The following is an 18,352-nucleotide window of genomic DNA, read 5'->3' as shown; positions in this document are numbered from 1 at the left end:
AAAAAGTAACAAATTAGCTGCAAAGAAAAAGCCTGTGTTTGCAGTTCTTCCACCCTGGGCCTCCTTACAACATCCTATTCCCATTCATGTTTCTGTGATTTCTGTGTGTAAGACTGATTCTGTAGATAAATAAATAAATAAATAGAGATGTCTTCATTGCCAGATATGATCATATGGGGGGGGGGGGGGGGAGGAGGGAGAGAGAGGGAAAGAGACAAGACTCATACAGAACCTCTATTTCAGTCCATAAGAAAACTGAAAAAAGTTTAAGATAAGACCTTGTCAGAGAGCTCCAGTTTTGTCCTAGGTGCTGCTCCTTATTATTTAATGAGTGACAGTGTTGTTTTTCAAGTATGGTCATCATATTTGGAAGGGTCTAAAATAAAGCACTTCTGATTCCACTAGGAAAAAAATGAAGTGCAGTCTCTATAGCTCACAGATGTTGTTGTTCCATCGAAAAGCATAAACTCAACCTGCAGTAGAGGAAGAAATTTTGTGATGTTCTTGCCATTGGTGGGAACAGTGCCCTTCAAATGCTTTGAATCGCATCATTGACATTTGGTTTCTTTTTTTGATGCTTTTCATAATTTTTGTAAAATATACCACACTTGGTGCTGTTGAGAAGAAATAAAATTTATGGAAGATGGAAAGAAGTGCTTTACTGCCAGTATGCAGCTTTTAGCCCTGATTTGTTGTAAAGCTAAGAGACAATTTAACATTCGGGATGGGGAGAGAAGGGGGTTACCTAAGGGATACTGTTGTTGAGGAGAGTGTAATTTTACTGTCAGATATGCTTGGACTTATTTTTGTCAGAGTAATTTGCAGTAATCTGTGGGTTATTTGTGCTCTGATTTTCTCAAAAGTACTGTGATGTGTTTCTTGAGACCTATTGTACAGTTTGAGTTAACGTGTGCCTTAGACTGCACCTGCCTCGCCAGTTCTGTAACCTCCCTTGCCAGTCACGGAAGGGTGCGCTGCCATTCGTGGACTTGTGGGGACCGCTCACAAAGTAGGCTGGTACTCCCTTTAGTTCTGGTGGGAACAGATGCTCTCAGCGCTCCTTGCTACCCTGCATGGGTAGGAGCACTATCATCCTGGGTTCAGTTTCTCTTGTTTATAGAGGTATGGAATTGCACTTGTCACCTTCAATTTTTTTCTGTTCTTTCCTTATTATTATTTCTTTTCAAGTGATTAACTATACCTAGAGATTTATTTAGAGAAGTCTAATAAACTGTTTGTACTCAATGCGTATGTAAGTAATGAGAATGAATGTGACGGCTACATATCTACATAGCACAAAATACATGTATTTTAATATCACTCTAACTTTAAATTAGCAAAAGGTTTCCCCTCCCCCCCTTGGAAACTATGCTTTGTGGCTTAATCAGTCTGTCACTTAAGTAAGGATACAATTTAAATTATCATGCTTGTATTAATTCCCCTTCATTTGTATATTTTATGTATTTTGTAGCCATATTTTTAAACATCTATTGCAAATACACTTAACAATTCTAGTAGAAAATTACTTTTTGTGTTTCTGTAATGATCCCCTTGAGGTTATTTTTGCATAAATCCTTTCTTTTATTTTCAGATACAGATCTGTTTTACAGTAGAGAAAAAAAGCATTCATAGCAAAAAATGTAAATTATTTTTTTTATATAAAAATCCTCTGTGGAACCTAATTTCTGAAATATGATGATCAGAGGCACCTTTTTTATTAAAAAAAAATAGTAATTTGTATATTTTTTTATAATTACAAATTCCTTTTTATAACAAAAATATGCAACTCTTATCAGTTCTACAGTATTCACTGTAGATACCTGAAGAGGAATATTTTCTACATAGTGCTTAAATTTGTCATGGACAATTTTCTGTTAAGCATAATAATAGATTCCTTGAGTACTTATACCTCAGAGGAGCCTGAATAGACATCTGTTGCAATTTCTATTAAATCATAGTGATTCCATTTTTATGTATTTCATTTCACTTGATATATAGTTCTCCCCTTTCCCCTTCTTTTTATCAGTGTTGAGGCATCACAGGAAGTTCTTACTAAACTTTGTCAAAAAATAGAGTCTTGAAACTCGAGAGCTTCATTTTACATGGCATTAACTTAGGAAAGGGAGATCAGCAGTGCATGCTGATTTATGGCAATAGTTATTGAATTTGAATGCCATCATCTGTTTTCCATAATTCTATGCATTTTTTTGGTATGGAACATAACTTACCCCAAAGCGGCATTTGTTTGTGAGTTTGCCAGTCAATATCTCTGACTTACTTAATGGCTTTAGATAAGGTTGAAAGGAGCTGGTATTAGTTTTACTTTAATATATGGCAACAGCACAATATGATTTGTAAAGGTTTTAATTAGTTTTTATTTATTTACTCTTTTGATCCCATCTAACTTGTGTGTAGAGTCTCGAGGACAAGATAAAGCAGCGTTCCTCTGACCAACCATACCATTGGTACAGGATTTACCTTCGCAAAGCAGAGTTGCACATCTCCATAACACTTTGCTGTCACTGCCAGTTTGGATATTCCAAATTTGGATAACTATCCCTTTTGCTTATTGCCTAGTTGAGCCTGTCTCTAAGTTTAAGGAATTGATATCTTTTAGCATGTAACATTTTTGGTTTTTACGTGTATTTCTGCTGTCAGTGGCCGTTATTAGTATATGCCAGTATTATTTTAAAGAAAGAGTTTTCTATAGAGAATTTGTATCTGCTTTAGTAAGAAGTTACTTGGGTTGTTTGGCTTTTGGATACAAGATTTATAGTTTTTTAAATAGTTTCAATGACTCTGAATTTGTACATGTTTCATTCCGTATCCTACTACTGCTCAATGAAATATAACTGCTTATTGAATTTTCATTTCTCTCTATCTCTTTTTGGTTTGAACATAATGGTTTTGGGATCATTTATTTATTTATTTTTAATGGAAAATAAGTCAAAGCTTCCTCCCTTGGTTCTTTAATCCATAATTATTTCATTGTGAACTATTACACAGTAGGAGGGCAATCTATGGCAAACTTAAGATCCTTTTACAGGATCCATGTTTTTCCCCAACCTGTTTAATAAAACGGTAGCATGAAAATAGGAATCACAAAATCTGCCTGTATCTTAGGTGGTTGCTTTGCAATAAATGTTCTTAACACATTCATTAAGTGTGTGGATGCAGCATTCATATTTTACAATGTAACATGCTTCATCCAATATGCCCACTGGCCTCCTCAATCAAACTAATACAGATGAACACAGACAACCAATATAGACCCAAATGGGCTCACAGCAACTCAATCAGTAAAGCACAGAAATACCATTAAGTGATATTCACAAAAAACTCACTTCATCTACACAGTTTTTGGAAGCATACAAAATCCTTTCAGAAGATAAGCCTGGCAATGGTTCACTGCATATTGCATCAGAAAGCTCATGTACATGTATTTAGGAAAATTAGTATTTTAATTTTTCTGTGCAGAAACTCAAATGAAAATTGTGAGTTGCTCTGACTTCTGAAAGTTAACTTCTGAAGGTGTTCCACACTTTAATTTTTCTGAGCATTTTCTTCTTATTAGATTTGATTCTTTAGCTCTACTTACTCACTAATATCCTTTATAGTTTGCTTTTCTAACTGATAAAAGTATCCTGGATTGGACACACTTTCTTACTCACAGTTGAATTTATTTTATATTGGTATCTATGGTGCACATGTTTTCTGGGAAATGTCTTTCCCTTTAAATATTTGTGTGCTTCAAGTAAGCTGGAAAATGGAAGATGGATGTCCACTGTGATGTATTGCTGGCCTGGTACCAAAAGATGCTGAGTGGCTTGTGTCAAGGCATTGCATACATCACAGAATCGGTGCCCTAACTGACTGTAGTGTGACATAATACATTACTTTCATGAGAAGATTGAACTACTCTTCTTTGTATAGGACAGTATGTATTTCTGGTATGGTGTATTCTGCTGCACAGTGTTTTGAAAATACTATACATCTATACACACCATTTCGATTTGTGCATGTGAACCTGTATACAGTTTGAATGCATGTAGTATTCCATTTTCTAGTAAAGTTACCAGAGGAGTAAAAGAAAAATTTGCTGGGCCTATTCTTCACTTAGCTTTTTATTTTTAACAAATGAAAAATACGTAGAGCAGTTGTCATTTGTTAAATTGTAGCAGAAAGAGCGAAACAGGCCAGTGGATGCTTCATCAAGAACGCTCATTCAGAATGATGAATGTGGCTAAACACACATTTGTTCGTAAAACTTGCAGAGTGGATGAGCATCATTAAGCATGAGGAATAGGTGCAGCACGCTGAGAAGAGAGTGGAGCAAACAGATGTTGTGAATTTTTGCAGACATCCTTCATCCACCAGTCCATCATTAATATGGTTGAAGGTGATCCTTTCTTTTTATTTAATAAGCACAAACAAAGTGTGCGCACTATAATACTGCTGAACACACTTTTTCCAGAGGGAGTAGTGTTTAGATAGGGCGCTACTAAAATGCAAATAGATTTACTATTTACGAATGGTGATAGCATGTCAACCTCACGAGCTACACATACGCTTTGGCATGGCTACTTTCTTTCCTCTTCGAGTGGCTTTATTTGACAAGCTTCTCAGTATAAAGGTCTGAATCTGCAAAGGATGCCCTGAAAATCCATTTGATCTGTGGAATTAACCTTTCTGATAGTTTAAGTGCTAATGCTGATTTGTTGCTTCTCTATTCGTGTGAGAGAATTCCTTTATATATTGTCATAAGTTTTCAGTCTTGGATGTTAATTGAAATGTATATTTCTGCGTCAGATTTTAATTCCTGATGTTCAAAAGGTTTGGAGGAGTGCTTTTAATCTTTAACACATTCTTTTGAAGTTCCGATTTTTTTTAATAACACTTTCTGCAATGATGAACTCTTACATTAAAGTATCTTTCAAGTCCACTTTTACAGGTACCTAACAGTCGTCTTTTGATGATGAACTGCTTCTGTGGTGGTCATCTGCATCTAAGAAACGGATATTCTTAGGTTATCAAATCTTTTGCATGTACGAGTACTTGTTAATTATTAGCCATTCAAGTTAGAACGAGTGCAGCCTTTCACAGCCATAGACATGTGCTCCACTAAACAAAATGGTGCTAAAAGGTATTTCCCCCCGTAGCTGTTTCTCGGCTACTGGAGTGCCTGCTGGGTTCCTGGGAATCTCCCTATCTGTGCCTAGCCTTACACAATAAATGCAATAAATTCACACACTATTCATGTGTGAATTTATGCAAGTATATATGCAAGTGTGAATTTATGCAAGTATAGACAAATGTTTACAGGACTGCAGCCTGAGTGAAAGTTGCAGGAAGATGACCTTGAAACAAGGGGAAGAGAGAGCAAACGTGGGAGAGCAAACGTGGGAAAAACATGATTTTGAAAGTACCAGAATTATGAGAAGTGATACAGTGGTGGTCAGTCATATGTTTCTCTGTGTAGAGGCATACTTTGCAGCCTTTAGGCATGTCCCGGAATAGAAACAACCCCCTGCACTGTATTTTGTACCAGCAAATTAATAGTAAGTCAAGCAATCCTAATTATCTCTCCACAGAGTAGAAGGAGAGGAGGAAAAAACCAATAACTTGATAGCGCCACTTACTCTAATTTGTTCATCTGTATGTTTTGTGATATTAATTATCATTTTCTTTGTTAAATTTTTGATGGCTTTTGAAGTGTTAGTGAAGATGTTGCGTAGAAATATTATCATGGAATGTTATGCCAACCATGCTGAATTCCTCTCATTAGGGAGAAACTGAACAATCTTTTACATCTTTTCTGAGGTTAATACAAATAGGTGATTTGTACCAGAGGCAAGGTCTTTAGCAAGAAATCCCAAGAGTCCTTTTCAGTTCTGCATACTTCTGAATTTTGCAATATAGAATTTCTAAAAACACTTTCACTACATTTTTTTTTTTAATTTGTCAAACCTTGTCTTTTGTGAGGTATATGGGATTTGAATTTTCATTGCTTAGATGTGGAGAAAAAAAATTCTTTTTACCTGAAGATTTTTATAATTAAAGAAAGATCAGCTGCTGTCTCTGTTAATATTATACTTTTCCATGCTTTGATGAATAGTTAAGGAACTATTACTACCTAGTCAGATTGCCTGGCTATGTCAGTTGTCGTGCTTAATTGCTTTCCTAAAAAGACAATTTGACTGTGGTATTGCACTGTGCTTGTGGCCCTTTCTGCTAGTATATTTTAGTCTTCTGGCTGGGAAGTGTGTGCAGGTTGATCTTTTCTATCTGGAGAAAACGAATGCTTGTAGGCCTGGGTGCTGGATGTCATGGGGTTTGAAATCCTACCTATTTCTAAAGCTTTGTTTTAATATGCAAAACCTTTGGCAAGTAGAGAATATAGGCCTGCTTTCACACGAATGTGAAAATGGGGCTAAAGAGTGAGCCCAACAGGCTAAGTAGAGGCAATACCAATACATTGGAAGTAGTAATTTTTTTTCATGGACACAGAGATAATATGCATAATCATTTTTAATTCTGTGTACCATTTTAGGAGATCTAAGCAAGGAAGAGTTTCAAGCTTGAAAGGCAGGAGTTAATTCATTCAGAACAGTGAAGATATTTTTTCTAGTTCTCTCAAACTATAAATGACTTGAAGGAACTGAATTGCAGTGGCTCAGGTTGACAGATTTAAGTATGTATTGAATATTTTTTGACCAATTAACAGAATTTTTGTTCTGATATTTTGCAAATCGTTTATCCTGTCATACATGGATGATTTGTGCAGGTCAGTTCTGCTTTGAGATATTGCTGTTTCTCCTGCTTAAATGTTAATATTCTAAATTGAATATTTAGCATCTGCTAAACTGTATAAAAATTGGTAGACAGTAAGCAAAAATGCTTTCAGGATATGTCGTAATGTGCTTATTCATTCAGTTTTACAGCCTCTGTAAACACAGTTTGTAGTTTGTTCTTTGTTGAGAAACATACACGAGAATCTTCATAAACTGAGAAACCTATAGCGGAGTAAAATTGATAATGTGGGCAATTATCTTAGACATTAGTTAGGGTCTACATGAAGTAGTTTTGGTTAGAATTTACTAGTGACACATGAGTGGCACTATATGTCAGATCAGAATGTTTACTGAGATAGTGCATTCTGTCTTGTCTTAATGTTTATCATTTCATTTTTTTCTTAATATGTTTTTTTTTGTTGTTTTTTTGTTTGTTTTTTGAGCTTAAATTTACAATTAAATTAATTTTGCCTGGCTTTAGGCTTTGTGATACAGACAGGGAAAAGAATACAGTTCTCGAGTTCCATCAAATTTAATGCCAAACTGCTACTCTGAAACAGTTCTTTAATAAATTTTCAATACTGAAATAACATACAAGTAAGGAGGAGCTCCTTGGATACTATGAGGTGTAAGTATACCTGTCAAGTCTAAATCCTTTTACTGATACAATAGCAGCTCCCCCAGTAACCAGAACCTTTATCAGTAATGTGCAAATTTACAAGGGAATGATTGGATCAGTAGCCTGTATGGATTGACACCAGCTTGAATGTTGCATGCCAGCTCCAACAGTTGTAATACAAAACGATATGTGTGCATGCATAGAGATAATCTTCCTGCATGGGGACATTGTGTTATGTTCTCTTTAGTTAATGGGGGTGAGCTCTGGCATATGCTGATGCTAAACTGGTGAAACTGTATGCAAATGTTGATGACAGTGGATCACATCATTCCCAATCTGAAGATACGCAAGTATTGAAGCCTCAGTTCCTGATTCTAGGCCTGTCATTTGTACCCTGCAGGGAAGGTATGTAACTTTCCTATACAGGCCTTTTTTTTTTCCTTTTTTTTTTTTAAGAGGGGAATAATGATGCTGGCTAACTTGTGAAGAGGTAGGAGAGGACAGCTATGTTAACTGATCTTAACTAACTGGGGTCCACAAAATGTTGTGTAAATGCAGGAGAGGATGTTTAGTAAAAACAAAACCTTTCAAATTATCGGAAAGGGAATCCAGGATATGCAATTTCTCTTTTCAAAATCAGTATCAGGATATTTGGAGGACAGGCTATCACTATTATGTTAAATTGTGCTACCTACAACATAAGCTTCTGTCTTTGCTAAAGCTGCCAGTTTTTATAAACAACTGAAGACAGAAAGGGTTTACTAAGAATAATGTTGAAGCCCAAAAGAATCCTGCAGCCTATAAATCTTAATAGAGGTTCTGAGATTCCAATGGGCTGCATGTGTCTCTTTTACCCAACCTCACTCCATCTTGGCTCCCCTGTGATGACTGCAATTTTCTTGAAACACAGGCACGGTGACTTGAATTTACTCATGGCACTATTTGCCTACAAACAGGAATACATGCATATAACCTATGCAAATCAATAAAAGCATGTCAAGACCCCTTAGATCGCAGTACTCTGCTAAAATGCAATTTATCATGCTGCAAATGAGAGTAAGAGACTAGGTAACAAATAGTGTCTGATCATTTAACTAGCACCTGTTGTCATGCATTTGAAAACTGCATTTTTCATTTGACGTACAGTAAATTGCATTTTCATATATATTGAATGGAAGGGGGGACTAGGGGATGTACATATGCAGGATTTTATGAACAATGGGAGTTTTACAGCTGCTCGCTTGAAGAGGTCATATCAGAGTCTAAAAATCTATTTGTTCAATTGTTGGGAATGCAAAATGTCTCTAGCTATTTAGAGAAGAATATGAAATGAGAAGTTTCTAAGATAATTCACAGCATTGATAAATGTATAATTACTCAGAAAAAATGTTTTACATAAATATCTAAATCCACAGTGGTTTTTATTTATTTAATTATTTAAAATTCTAAGAATGTGACAGGCTGAGAAGAAAGGGACACTTTCTTTGTGAAGTGCCTTGTTCGTTTCTCTCGTGCCCACATTCCTCCCCACTGCATCCCCTTCTTTTAAGACTTTTTTTTTTTCCAGAGTTTTATGATTGATTGCAAATTATAACCTTAGATATGTGCACAAGAGTGTGTGCAAAGGTTGGAGAGAGATTTCCGTGTTGAAGAATACCCTTCTGCAGAATACCTAGAAAATTTGTTGGCTGGTATAAAACAGCCAACTTTGGCTGTTGTTTTTGCTGAGATTAATCCAGTTATGGATTATTCTGCTGGTATTTCTTCTGCTTCATGAAGAAGTAGTCTTGGGGACTCAGGAAAACTATATACAGCAATGCTGGGGTGATAAAGGTCTTTTCTCCTGGACTAACGGCTTTGCAAATGCTCATGGATTTTGCTACCACACTTGAACAAGAATCTTTTGAACATTTTCCCTATATATCCCCATCTGTATGTCATGTAGTTCAGTTCTTGGACTTGACAAACATTGTGGGTAGGTGTCATAATTTTGTTTGGCACAGAAAAACAGCATCTCTTTTCTTACCTTTGTGATTATTCTCTGTGCATTAAGGAATTTATTTTGTTTTTGTTGTTGTTGTTTTTTAAGGTTCATTTGAGTTATTAAATAGGTCTGCTTGAGCATTTCACTCAGGATTTTTATAAATTATAAATTATCTTTTTATATTGTCTGTCCAAATAAGAGATTCAGAAGAATTCATTTGCTTAATATTTGTGACAGATTAATTAAACTTCTTTTATGTAATAAGCATGGGATACTACTAGGATTCTGAACTTCATTGTCCTGCTATTTTCACATTAGTACTAGTATCAGCTATGTTAATTAATTCGTATAGATTAAGTTTTTCATTCAATCTGAATGTTGTCCTAATGCTAGCTATAAAACAGGTTTATGAAGTGTATGTGTAGTTTTGTGTCATAGAACATTTGTGAGGTTAGTCTGCGAACTGAAAATTTTGCATTTCATTTGTATACATGTATGAACAAATGTCTTTGTGTTCCATATTGTGCCAGTTTGCCTCCATGACACAGTATACTTGTGGGTTTTAAAAAACAACAGAAATGAAAACAGACAAAAAAATAAACAAAAGCAGCAAATCTTCTCTTCTTCTGTCTCCTACAAGGATAATTGTGTACACAAGAATATTTTTCATAATGTTATGTTTTAAGGATTTTGTGCTTTGTAGCCAGACTGAAGACTTCTATTTTTAACTTCTGTAAACGACTACTTGCAGGTTTCATTGATGTACATCTTTTTATAGAAATGCATTTATTGTTTAAAAAAAAAAAAAGACATGAAGACATGAACATGATATCTTTAGTGATACAAATATAGAAATATGTAAATTTGAATAGTCCTAGGAGGTTTTAATTTTCAGATATTTTTAGGAACATAAATGGGAGTGACTGAATTTTGCTAAGTTAGGTGTAAATGCTTATTTGTGAAAAATCCATCTGATGCTTATTAACAGCAAAGAAAATTCAAGCAGTGTAAAGATGAACTGGTTTGCAGTATTTCAGCTTGATTTTACTAGCAATGAAATGTAAATTGTGTTATGGTGCAGAAAACTATGCCAAGTCATGGGTTTTATTTCAGATCATTAGTATGATGAGCATGTTCTGTTTATGTGAACAAAACTCTTATGAACACTAATCTGAATGGCTACTTAGTCATTTCAATCAGTTTGTAATTATTGTTTGGCAACAAAAATACCAGTTTCATTCAATAAAACTCTGTAGCCTTATATAATTATTTTCCTAATTCTTTCCTTCCATGTCCTTGTTTTGGTATCATGTGGTGGTGCAGTAACTCATTTTTTTTTTCTTTTCTAATTTTTATGTCCCAGTGGGTTGACCTCTCACATGATGCACAAATATATAGAGAGAGTACCCTTACTTCGCACACAGTGGAGCATATACATATGCTTGAAATAACAATCAAGATATTGTGGCCCCAGGAATTAACACCACTTTATTTGAAAAGACAAGTGCGTTATACAGCTTATGTACGTATGTGGCAGTCTTTAAGGAACAGAGAGTCTTTTAAATATTTTAAAATAGACGTATTTTGAAATAGCATTTTTATACTGTGTTTATGATTTTTTGTTTGTTTTGGAGGGGTGTGGTTTTTACACTAACCACAACTTTCTGAAGATACAGAAGCCTTGTTTAAACCCACCATAGCCTAGGAAGGTAACATAGTGTTATCAATAGCCACCTGTGCAGGGGGATGACTTGAGGTTGGTTTCTGCTGCCTTCCCACACCTGCCAGGTCAGTAGCCCCACTGCCTGGTCAGGCCTTTCCCTCAGGTGCAGCCAGGGGTGAGGGCAGCCGGGCAGGGAGGTAATTAAGCTTCCTGCCCGTGAGAGGGCAGCTACAGCTAGGGGAGAAGTGCTGAGGTAACTAACTTTCTGTGGGGTTTGCTAGTATTAAAATGGTCTCACTGTCACAAAAAAGTTTTGTCGTGAGAAGGAATAGATTTTAGATGTTGTATTTGGCCTGGCTGGAACATAATTTTCTTCATGTCAGCTTGTGTAGTGCTGTGTTTTAGATGTGTGACCAAAACACTGTTGGTAACACAGCACTTGGTAACACACCAGTGTTTTGAGCTATGGCCAGCTGGGGCTTGCCCAGCATCTAGGCCTGCCTTGACTCCCATTGTCATGCAGTGAAGGGATTGGGGTTGGGAGGGGATGCAACCGGGTAGAGGACGCGATCTAACCACAGAGGTGTTCTGTGCCGTGAAACCCCAAACTCTGAAGTAAAATGGGAGAAGAGGGGGCTTAGGGAGGTGAGCAATCTTCACTCGGGAGATGGCTGGGCACCCGCCAACCCATGGGAGGTGGTGAGTGAGTGCCTTTGCATTTTTATTTTCTTTCTTACTTACATTTCTCCTTCACCTACTAAGAAATTTTTAGCTCAGCCCACAAGTTTTCATTTTTTTTTTTTGTCATTTTCCCCTGTCCCATGGAGGGAAGGGGGGAGGGAGCGGTCAGCTGTGTGGTGCTTAGCTGCCTTCCAGGGTTCACCCACCGCAGAAGTGCTGGAAACTCTGTAATGGTGGTCAACTTCAGTGCTGGCTTTTCTGCAGATGTGTATTTTCAATACTTGCCTGCCAGTCCTCTCTTGACAGAGGTTGCCTTTGTTTTCCTCCTTCCCAGGGAAAAGTCATGTACCAGAACTGTTGCAGGAGGAATAGAGGCAGGCAGCAGATCTACTCTGGGGCTGGGGGAAGAGCGAACACCAAAGAGCAGGTAGCACTACTGAGTTGTTTTGAATCCCTTAATACTTACAAAGGTAAAAAGTATCAGTTTCTTCTGAAGGCTCTGTCTTTTGACACCATACCTACAGGTGGGGAGAGAATAACAGCAGTGGAAAACACTGAAGTTGGTATGCTCTTCTGGCTTAAAAGGTGACTTGTTTTTCTTCTTGCCCCAGGCCTGGGATAGTGGGGATACAAGGAGACCTTGAATTTTCCTTAAAAATATTTATACCTTAGTTTTTGTATAAAGATGTATTTTCTTAATAGATGTAGAAAAACTTATTGGAAATCCTTGATTTTACATGTTTAAAGGTTTGTTTATGAAGGAATAGATGATTTTTGCAGAAAGACTACCACAATCATGCATGGAGGCACCAAGGAATTTTTGTTTTCTATGCCTCTGTAGAGTTAATGTTTTATCTCTTTTCCCCACCTATTTTCAGCTTTTGAAACTTGGATCTTTAAAGTTTGCAGCGCTGTCTCACAGAACAGATACTACCATGCTGTTATGAGATGGTCCAGAACTTGATCGTAGCAGTTTAGTTATATAAAATTACTGGTTATGTACTTCACCTGAGTTTTAGAAAAGTCATGACTCCAACAAAAGTTAAAAATATTGCTTGAAGGGGTACACACAAGATCAGCAGTACAGAAGTCCAGGAAATCAGAGAATAAATGGATGCCAAAGTGCAAAGGTATAAAAATATTGAAATGAGGTTTCTGTGCTCTGTTCATCAAGAGCAAAATAGGAAACTATTTTTCTTTTTTGCCTTATGGGAGTGCTTTTTTTTTTTTTTTTCCCAAATGATTGAATATGATTTGGAATTATACCTTGCTGATAAAACTCATTTTTGGTATGTCTAAGTTTCAATCTGATCTATTTCTTTGTGTCTAGAATACAGTCAAATGTCTTTTAAATGAGAAATATGCCAACTAGGATTGTTTTGGTGCAAAGATTTCCATTTAGTTAGCAGAGAGAGAATGAGAATTTTTAAAATAAAGCATCTTTGAGTTGCCTGCAAAGGGAATAGAAAACATATTTTAAATATTTTGACATAAGAGGTCAAACGGAATTGTTTCATTTTATTGTTTCACTTTTTTATATTTATTTTCTATCTGTATGGTCTACCCCATTTAAAAACTTATGTAAAAAGTAGTTGCTTTTAAAACTAACAACTATGATGTTTATTTGTAATATCAAGCAAATGCTATGGCTTTGCCAGCTGTGCTTTTTTTTTTTTTTTTAAGTGTAGAAGGCCCCAAACTATTCTTGATACTTGTTCTGAAGATAAATTAGTGGCTTCTAAATAATGCAGTGAACCCTAATTCTCTTTGATTAGTAGTGAGTTAGATGATAGCGACCCATTGAAATTGGTCATCAGCATAAATAATGAGTGAATGAACTGATAAAATGCGAAGTCACCGGCCATCATAAATCAAATGAAATCCACTTTCTCTGGAAGTCACTGAAATTAGAAGTCCATGCTCCTATTAATTATTTTGCCTTCTGAAGACGACAGTGTTATAAATCAGCCTTGAAAGGCACTTCACTTAGAAAGCTGAAAGAGTAAGACTGCCTGCAAATTGTTTTGTATACGCACCTAATTGTTTCTTAACTAACCCACCTTTTGTAGTATGACTGCTGAAAAGCAGAAGGTGCATCCAAAAGTATAGATTAATGAAAGTAACAAATACTGCTGTAAGAATATTATTTGGTTGGAGTAATATCTGTACCTTCCATGTTGGTCAGTCTGAAGCTGCGTCGACTGTCCTTGTTAGACAGGGCTCCTCCAGTCAATTTGGACTTGAACTTATTCTCCTTTATTAGACAGATATAATTATATTGCAATAAGAAACTTGGTAAAAAAAAATGTGTGGAAGAAGGGAAAATGGACATGTAGACTGGTTTAGTTCAAAATTGCACTGTGAATGTAAACAGCATACTGTAAGAATTTGCAATGACAGGTAAACAGTTTCTTGCAGAAAATGTATGTGTATTTCTGTAGTTTATGTCTGTGTGTATGTATGTGAAGACGTATGTATGTATGTAGTTTTTTAAAGAGACCAAACTTTCTCTTAAGTAATTTAACACTCCTTGCACAATATCTTATTTTTCCTTTGTTGTGTTAGAAATTCCATACACACGTATCGTTCGATCATGCCCAAAATGTGTCTTCATTCATACTGCTAGTCATTTAAGGAAATATGCGGGATTCGCTTATGAATTTGCAAATGTTTATTCAGTGTAAGGTCAAAATATATTTTAAGGTTTGTTCATCATACGGTAGCACTTTAATTTCTGAAGCCTTGTAACTTGCACATTTATTGATACTAATACATTCAATACCATCATTACTGTATGCATGGATCAACTGTAAAGCTCTATATTTCCATTCCCTTAAATATACAGGATTTATGTTTTCAAGTATGTTGTTTAGTTTGGGGTGTTTGGAAGTTGGGACTTAATATGCAAAAATAAATGCCTTTTGCTTGAAATTTTTGCAGTGATATCAGGACTAGATATATAGGAGGGATAATATGCAGGTGACTTTTTTGTCATGACTGTAGTTCAAGAACAGTTTTCAAAAGGAGATTTTATCAGAGGTGTTACTTTGTCCAGTGCATTGCTCCTTTCAGTGAAAAGGTCAGACCATTTGAAGTAGTATAGGTGTGGAGCACAACAAAACAGCATGTGTACACGCACATGCACACACACACACCACCCCCCAAAATTTCAGGGGATTAAAGAGGCAGATACAGTCATTCAAAACAACAATGTTACTAAACTACTGATTAAAAAAAAATAAAATTTACTTTTCCCAGAAGTTTTGAGTCATCTGAGCTATGGACACCCTAAAAAGAATAAGTCTTCTCTTTTTATTAAAAATGTGAAGAACAATCTCCCATGAAGCCATGAAGCTGTCATGGAAATTAAAAACAGTTTTCACTGTTCTCAGCCAAAGCAAAATAAATTGGGTGAAGTATGGAGGAACAAAATTATTAGTGGGTATAGTAGAATCTTGTTTAATTCCTGGTTCAAAGTAATTTTTAAAAATTATTTTGAATGCAGTATTTGCTTAAATATGTTACGCATTGCTAAATTAAAGAGAATGGCTTTAGAATCTGGACCAGTCAAAATTTATGTTTGTTGTTTGTTATGAATTTGTCAGCAAATTGTGCTAGTGAGAAGGCTATCTTTGAGACTAGCTTTATTTTTTATTGTCTAATATGTTTCTAGGGTGATTATTTATAACCTAGTGATGATGAGAGAATGTTAGAACAAAAAGTTTCTCTGAGAAAAAGCAAACAACTGTACATAGGCAATTACTGAGGTAATTGAGTTACTTTAAAAATAAACTTAAGTTGCAATAGATTTGCTTCTACAAAGGTATTTGATTTGTATGTCAGTACTAATTAGCAATGGGTGAGTGTAAGGAGCAGTCCAGTAACTCTGGCTGAAAATATCATTCCCAAGGCATCATTGCAGATACCTCTTTCATGTCTTCTGTGGTCTTGTGTCAGTGTTTCTTATTTTTGGTTGTCAGTGGCATTATTTTTGAGTACACTGGCCTGCAGTGAAGGAGATTTTCCTTCATTCAGGTGCACTTTACATGAATTTATGTTCCTGTTTTACTGACTTGTAGATAAATTAACAATCGAAAGAAGCAAAGTTGTGAGTCTACTGAAAAAGCATTAGTCCCCATACAGCTTAAGAAGGTACCTTATTTTAATTGCATTGACCCACTTAATGAGTGAGACATTATTTAATAGAGGGTGCTACTGAAAAGTCTCTGAGTTGCTTCTGTCATTTCCACTTAGATGAGATGGTCCTCAGAAACAAATTGCTGTCTTATGCTTTGATACATGATAATGAATTTGGTTCTCTTACTAACTTCAAGAACAGTTACTTAACCTATGTAGTGGTTTCCTTTGCAAGGCAAATTTGATAAATGATTAAGTAGTTCCATTGTGGTCTCTGTAAGAGAAAGGCCGTCTAAGAAGATGGCAAGACTTACACCACTCTTCAGGTCAAGAAATGTAGATGTTGGCTAAGAGAAGAAAAAGTGGTGGGTTTTGTTTGTTTGTTGTCTATAGGAGTGAGCCTATGTAATTAATTTCCTGATTATAGGAGTAAGCGTGTAAGCATTCACTGTAACGTTTCCCAGTGAGACACTGACAAGTAAGTAAAGCAGAATCTACTGGAACATTTTCAATAGTTGCATTGTAAAGATAACATCCAATTTTGAGCATTGTGAAAGTATCTGCTGGCAGCCTGAGGTGCAAATTGCTGACAGTGCCAATCCCCTTTACGCTGCAATGGTAAGTGACACTGGACCATAGAGTACTTGCAGAAAGAGCTCAGGCTATGGCAGAGGAGACCTACAGGGGTAATGCAACGGACAGCCAGTTTTTAGAGAATATTTAATTCTGGCCATAAGAACTAATCTCTAGTTTAGATTAAAAGTCTACCTGGTGACTTTTTAAAGTGTCTGTAATATGGAAGTGAGGTCTTCCCTGCTCAGCTTTTTGAGATGCCTAGCTTTAAGAAGTGTATAGAAACTTCTGTTTATTTACCTAGGATATAATTTATTTGAGAAAGGTGTTTTTGAATGCCTGTGGATTGGGGACTGAAAACATACCACCATTGGCTGCAGTATCATGGCGTGTACACTTTTGTACATCCATTCTGGTAAAAGCAGGGCCTTTATTGTTTTCTATAAAAAGTCCCTAACCTTGATTATCAACTGGCATACCCATTTTAAGATTGGTATCCAAGCAAGTGGAAAGGCTTCTGCTTCCATATTGATAATCATAAGTGGTGGAAGTGAATCAAGAATAAAAAGGTTGACCTGTCTTCTTGTATCAGCTGTTTTAATGCCATCTTGTGCCTATTAATGGAATTACCAACATTTGCTTCCACCGTGGTGCCATCGGTGGTCGAACAAACATGGTAGGGAAATGCAAAAGAGTAAAAATCCTGTTCTGAGGCTTATAACAGATTTTGATTACTTGTGCTGTAATACCTTACAGTACTGTGAACTATTTGTAGTTTATGTGCTTTATTAGTCTTGGAAGTGCTAACAAGCTTATTGTAGCTGTCTTTATGTACATATATCTTGATGTTCTAAAAATAGCAGCTAAAATAGATTTAGTATTACAGCACAGGAAATTTACCTGTGTAACCTGCTGTTAAATACTTGATAACAATTCTCTAGTGTTATTAAGAAAACACAGTCCCTCTTTAATTGCTTTTAAAGAAGTCTGCATTTTTGAAAATTCTGAGATCTATACAGAATTCTTCACCTGTTCTTGGAGGTATTTTTCCCGACTATCTCTAAGAGTATCCATTCAAAGTGGTGAATGTATGCTTTCGTTTCACTTTATGTACTTGTTAATGCTGTCATTTGTTTTGTTATTTTATGGGGAAAATGTTAGATGCCCTCTTACAGTTGGGTAGACAACCAAAATAAAAATAGCATGAAATTTTGAATCATGAAGTGAATAATGAGTTAAGTTTCTTATTTTTCTTGTTTGATCTTTGGTTTAAAAAAAAATAAAATAAAAAACCCTGCATGTAAATATATTTTTATGTATGCTAAGCGCAAAGATAGCTCTGTCCTACCATATTGATTTATTAGATTCTCTGACATTTTAGTTGTGGTCGTTATGTTATATTTATGAGATGAATGTTGGATTCCCTCATTATGTTATCCTCATTTATTTTACATACTTTTATGGCTGGTTGTGCTCAGCTTTACATTTAAAGCTTTATTGCAGCTGTTAGTGTTGGGGGGAGGGGGAGGCAAGTACTTATTGATCAGAATTTACGTGTTTACTGTTGTAATCATGATTTATTTAATCTCTTTCTACATATAAGTATAAGGTCTTTCTCTGAAATAAAATAGTACATATCAGGAGGTCTCTTCACCTGAAAGAGGGCTTTGCTGGTAGTGACCAGACTTCTCTAGGGGAAAATGTTGAACTCTTCATGATACTGATGTTGAATTTTTCCTTTATATAAAGAGATGCAAGTGGTCTTTATAATTTCATATTTTATTTCCATTTGCTTTGCAGTTGAGATGAAGCAATGTTAACATTAGAAATGAGCATTTGTCATTTAGTCATTTTCATTTAATCATCGCGTGACCACTTCACACCTTACAGGATTTAGTTTTACA

The 18,352-nt window shown here is 35.8% G+C and overlaps 1 protein-coding gene across 5 annotated transcripts in view; it reads left to right on the top strand.

The window, feature by feature from the left end:
* LRMDA (leucine rich melanocyte differentiation associated) overlaps positions 1–18,352 on the top strand; it is a 712,994-nt gene that overhangs the window by 276,836 nt on the left and 417,806 nt on the right. For 2 of the 5 annotated variants that reach the window (XM_067000856.1, XM_067000857.1), the window contains one exon: positions 12,073–12,165. The exons of the other annotated variants lie outside the window; for them this stretch is intronic. In XM_067000856.1, coding sequence (XP_066856957.1) covers positions 12,073–12,165 — 93 coding nt within the window. The remainder of the gene's footprint in view (positions 1–12,072; positions 12,166–18,352) is intronic. 5 annotated transcript variants of the gene reach the window in all.

The sequence above is a fragment of the Anser cygnoides genome, chromosome 7, assembly GCF_040182565.1.
Source record: "Anser cygnoides isolate HZ-2024a breed goose chromosome 7, Taihu_goose_T2T_genome, whole genome shotgun sequence".
NCBI lineage: Eukaryota > Metazoa > Chordata > Aves > Anseriformes > Anatidae > Anser > Anser cygnoides.
Note: the sequence above shows the minus strand (reverse complement) of the source record. Positions and strands in the feature narration are given on the sequence as shown.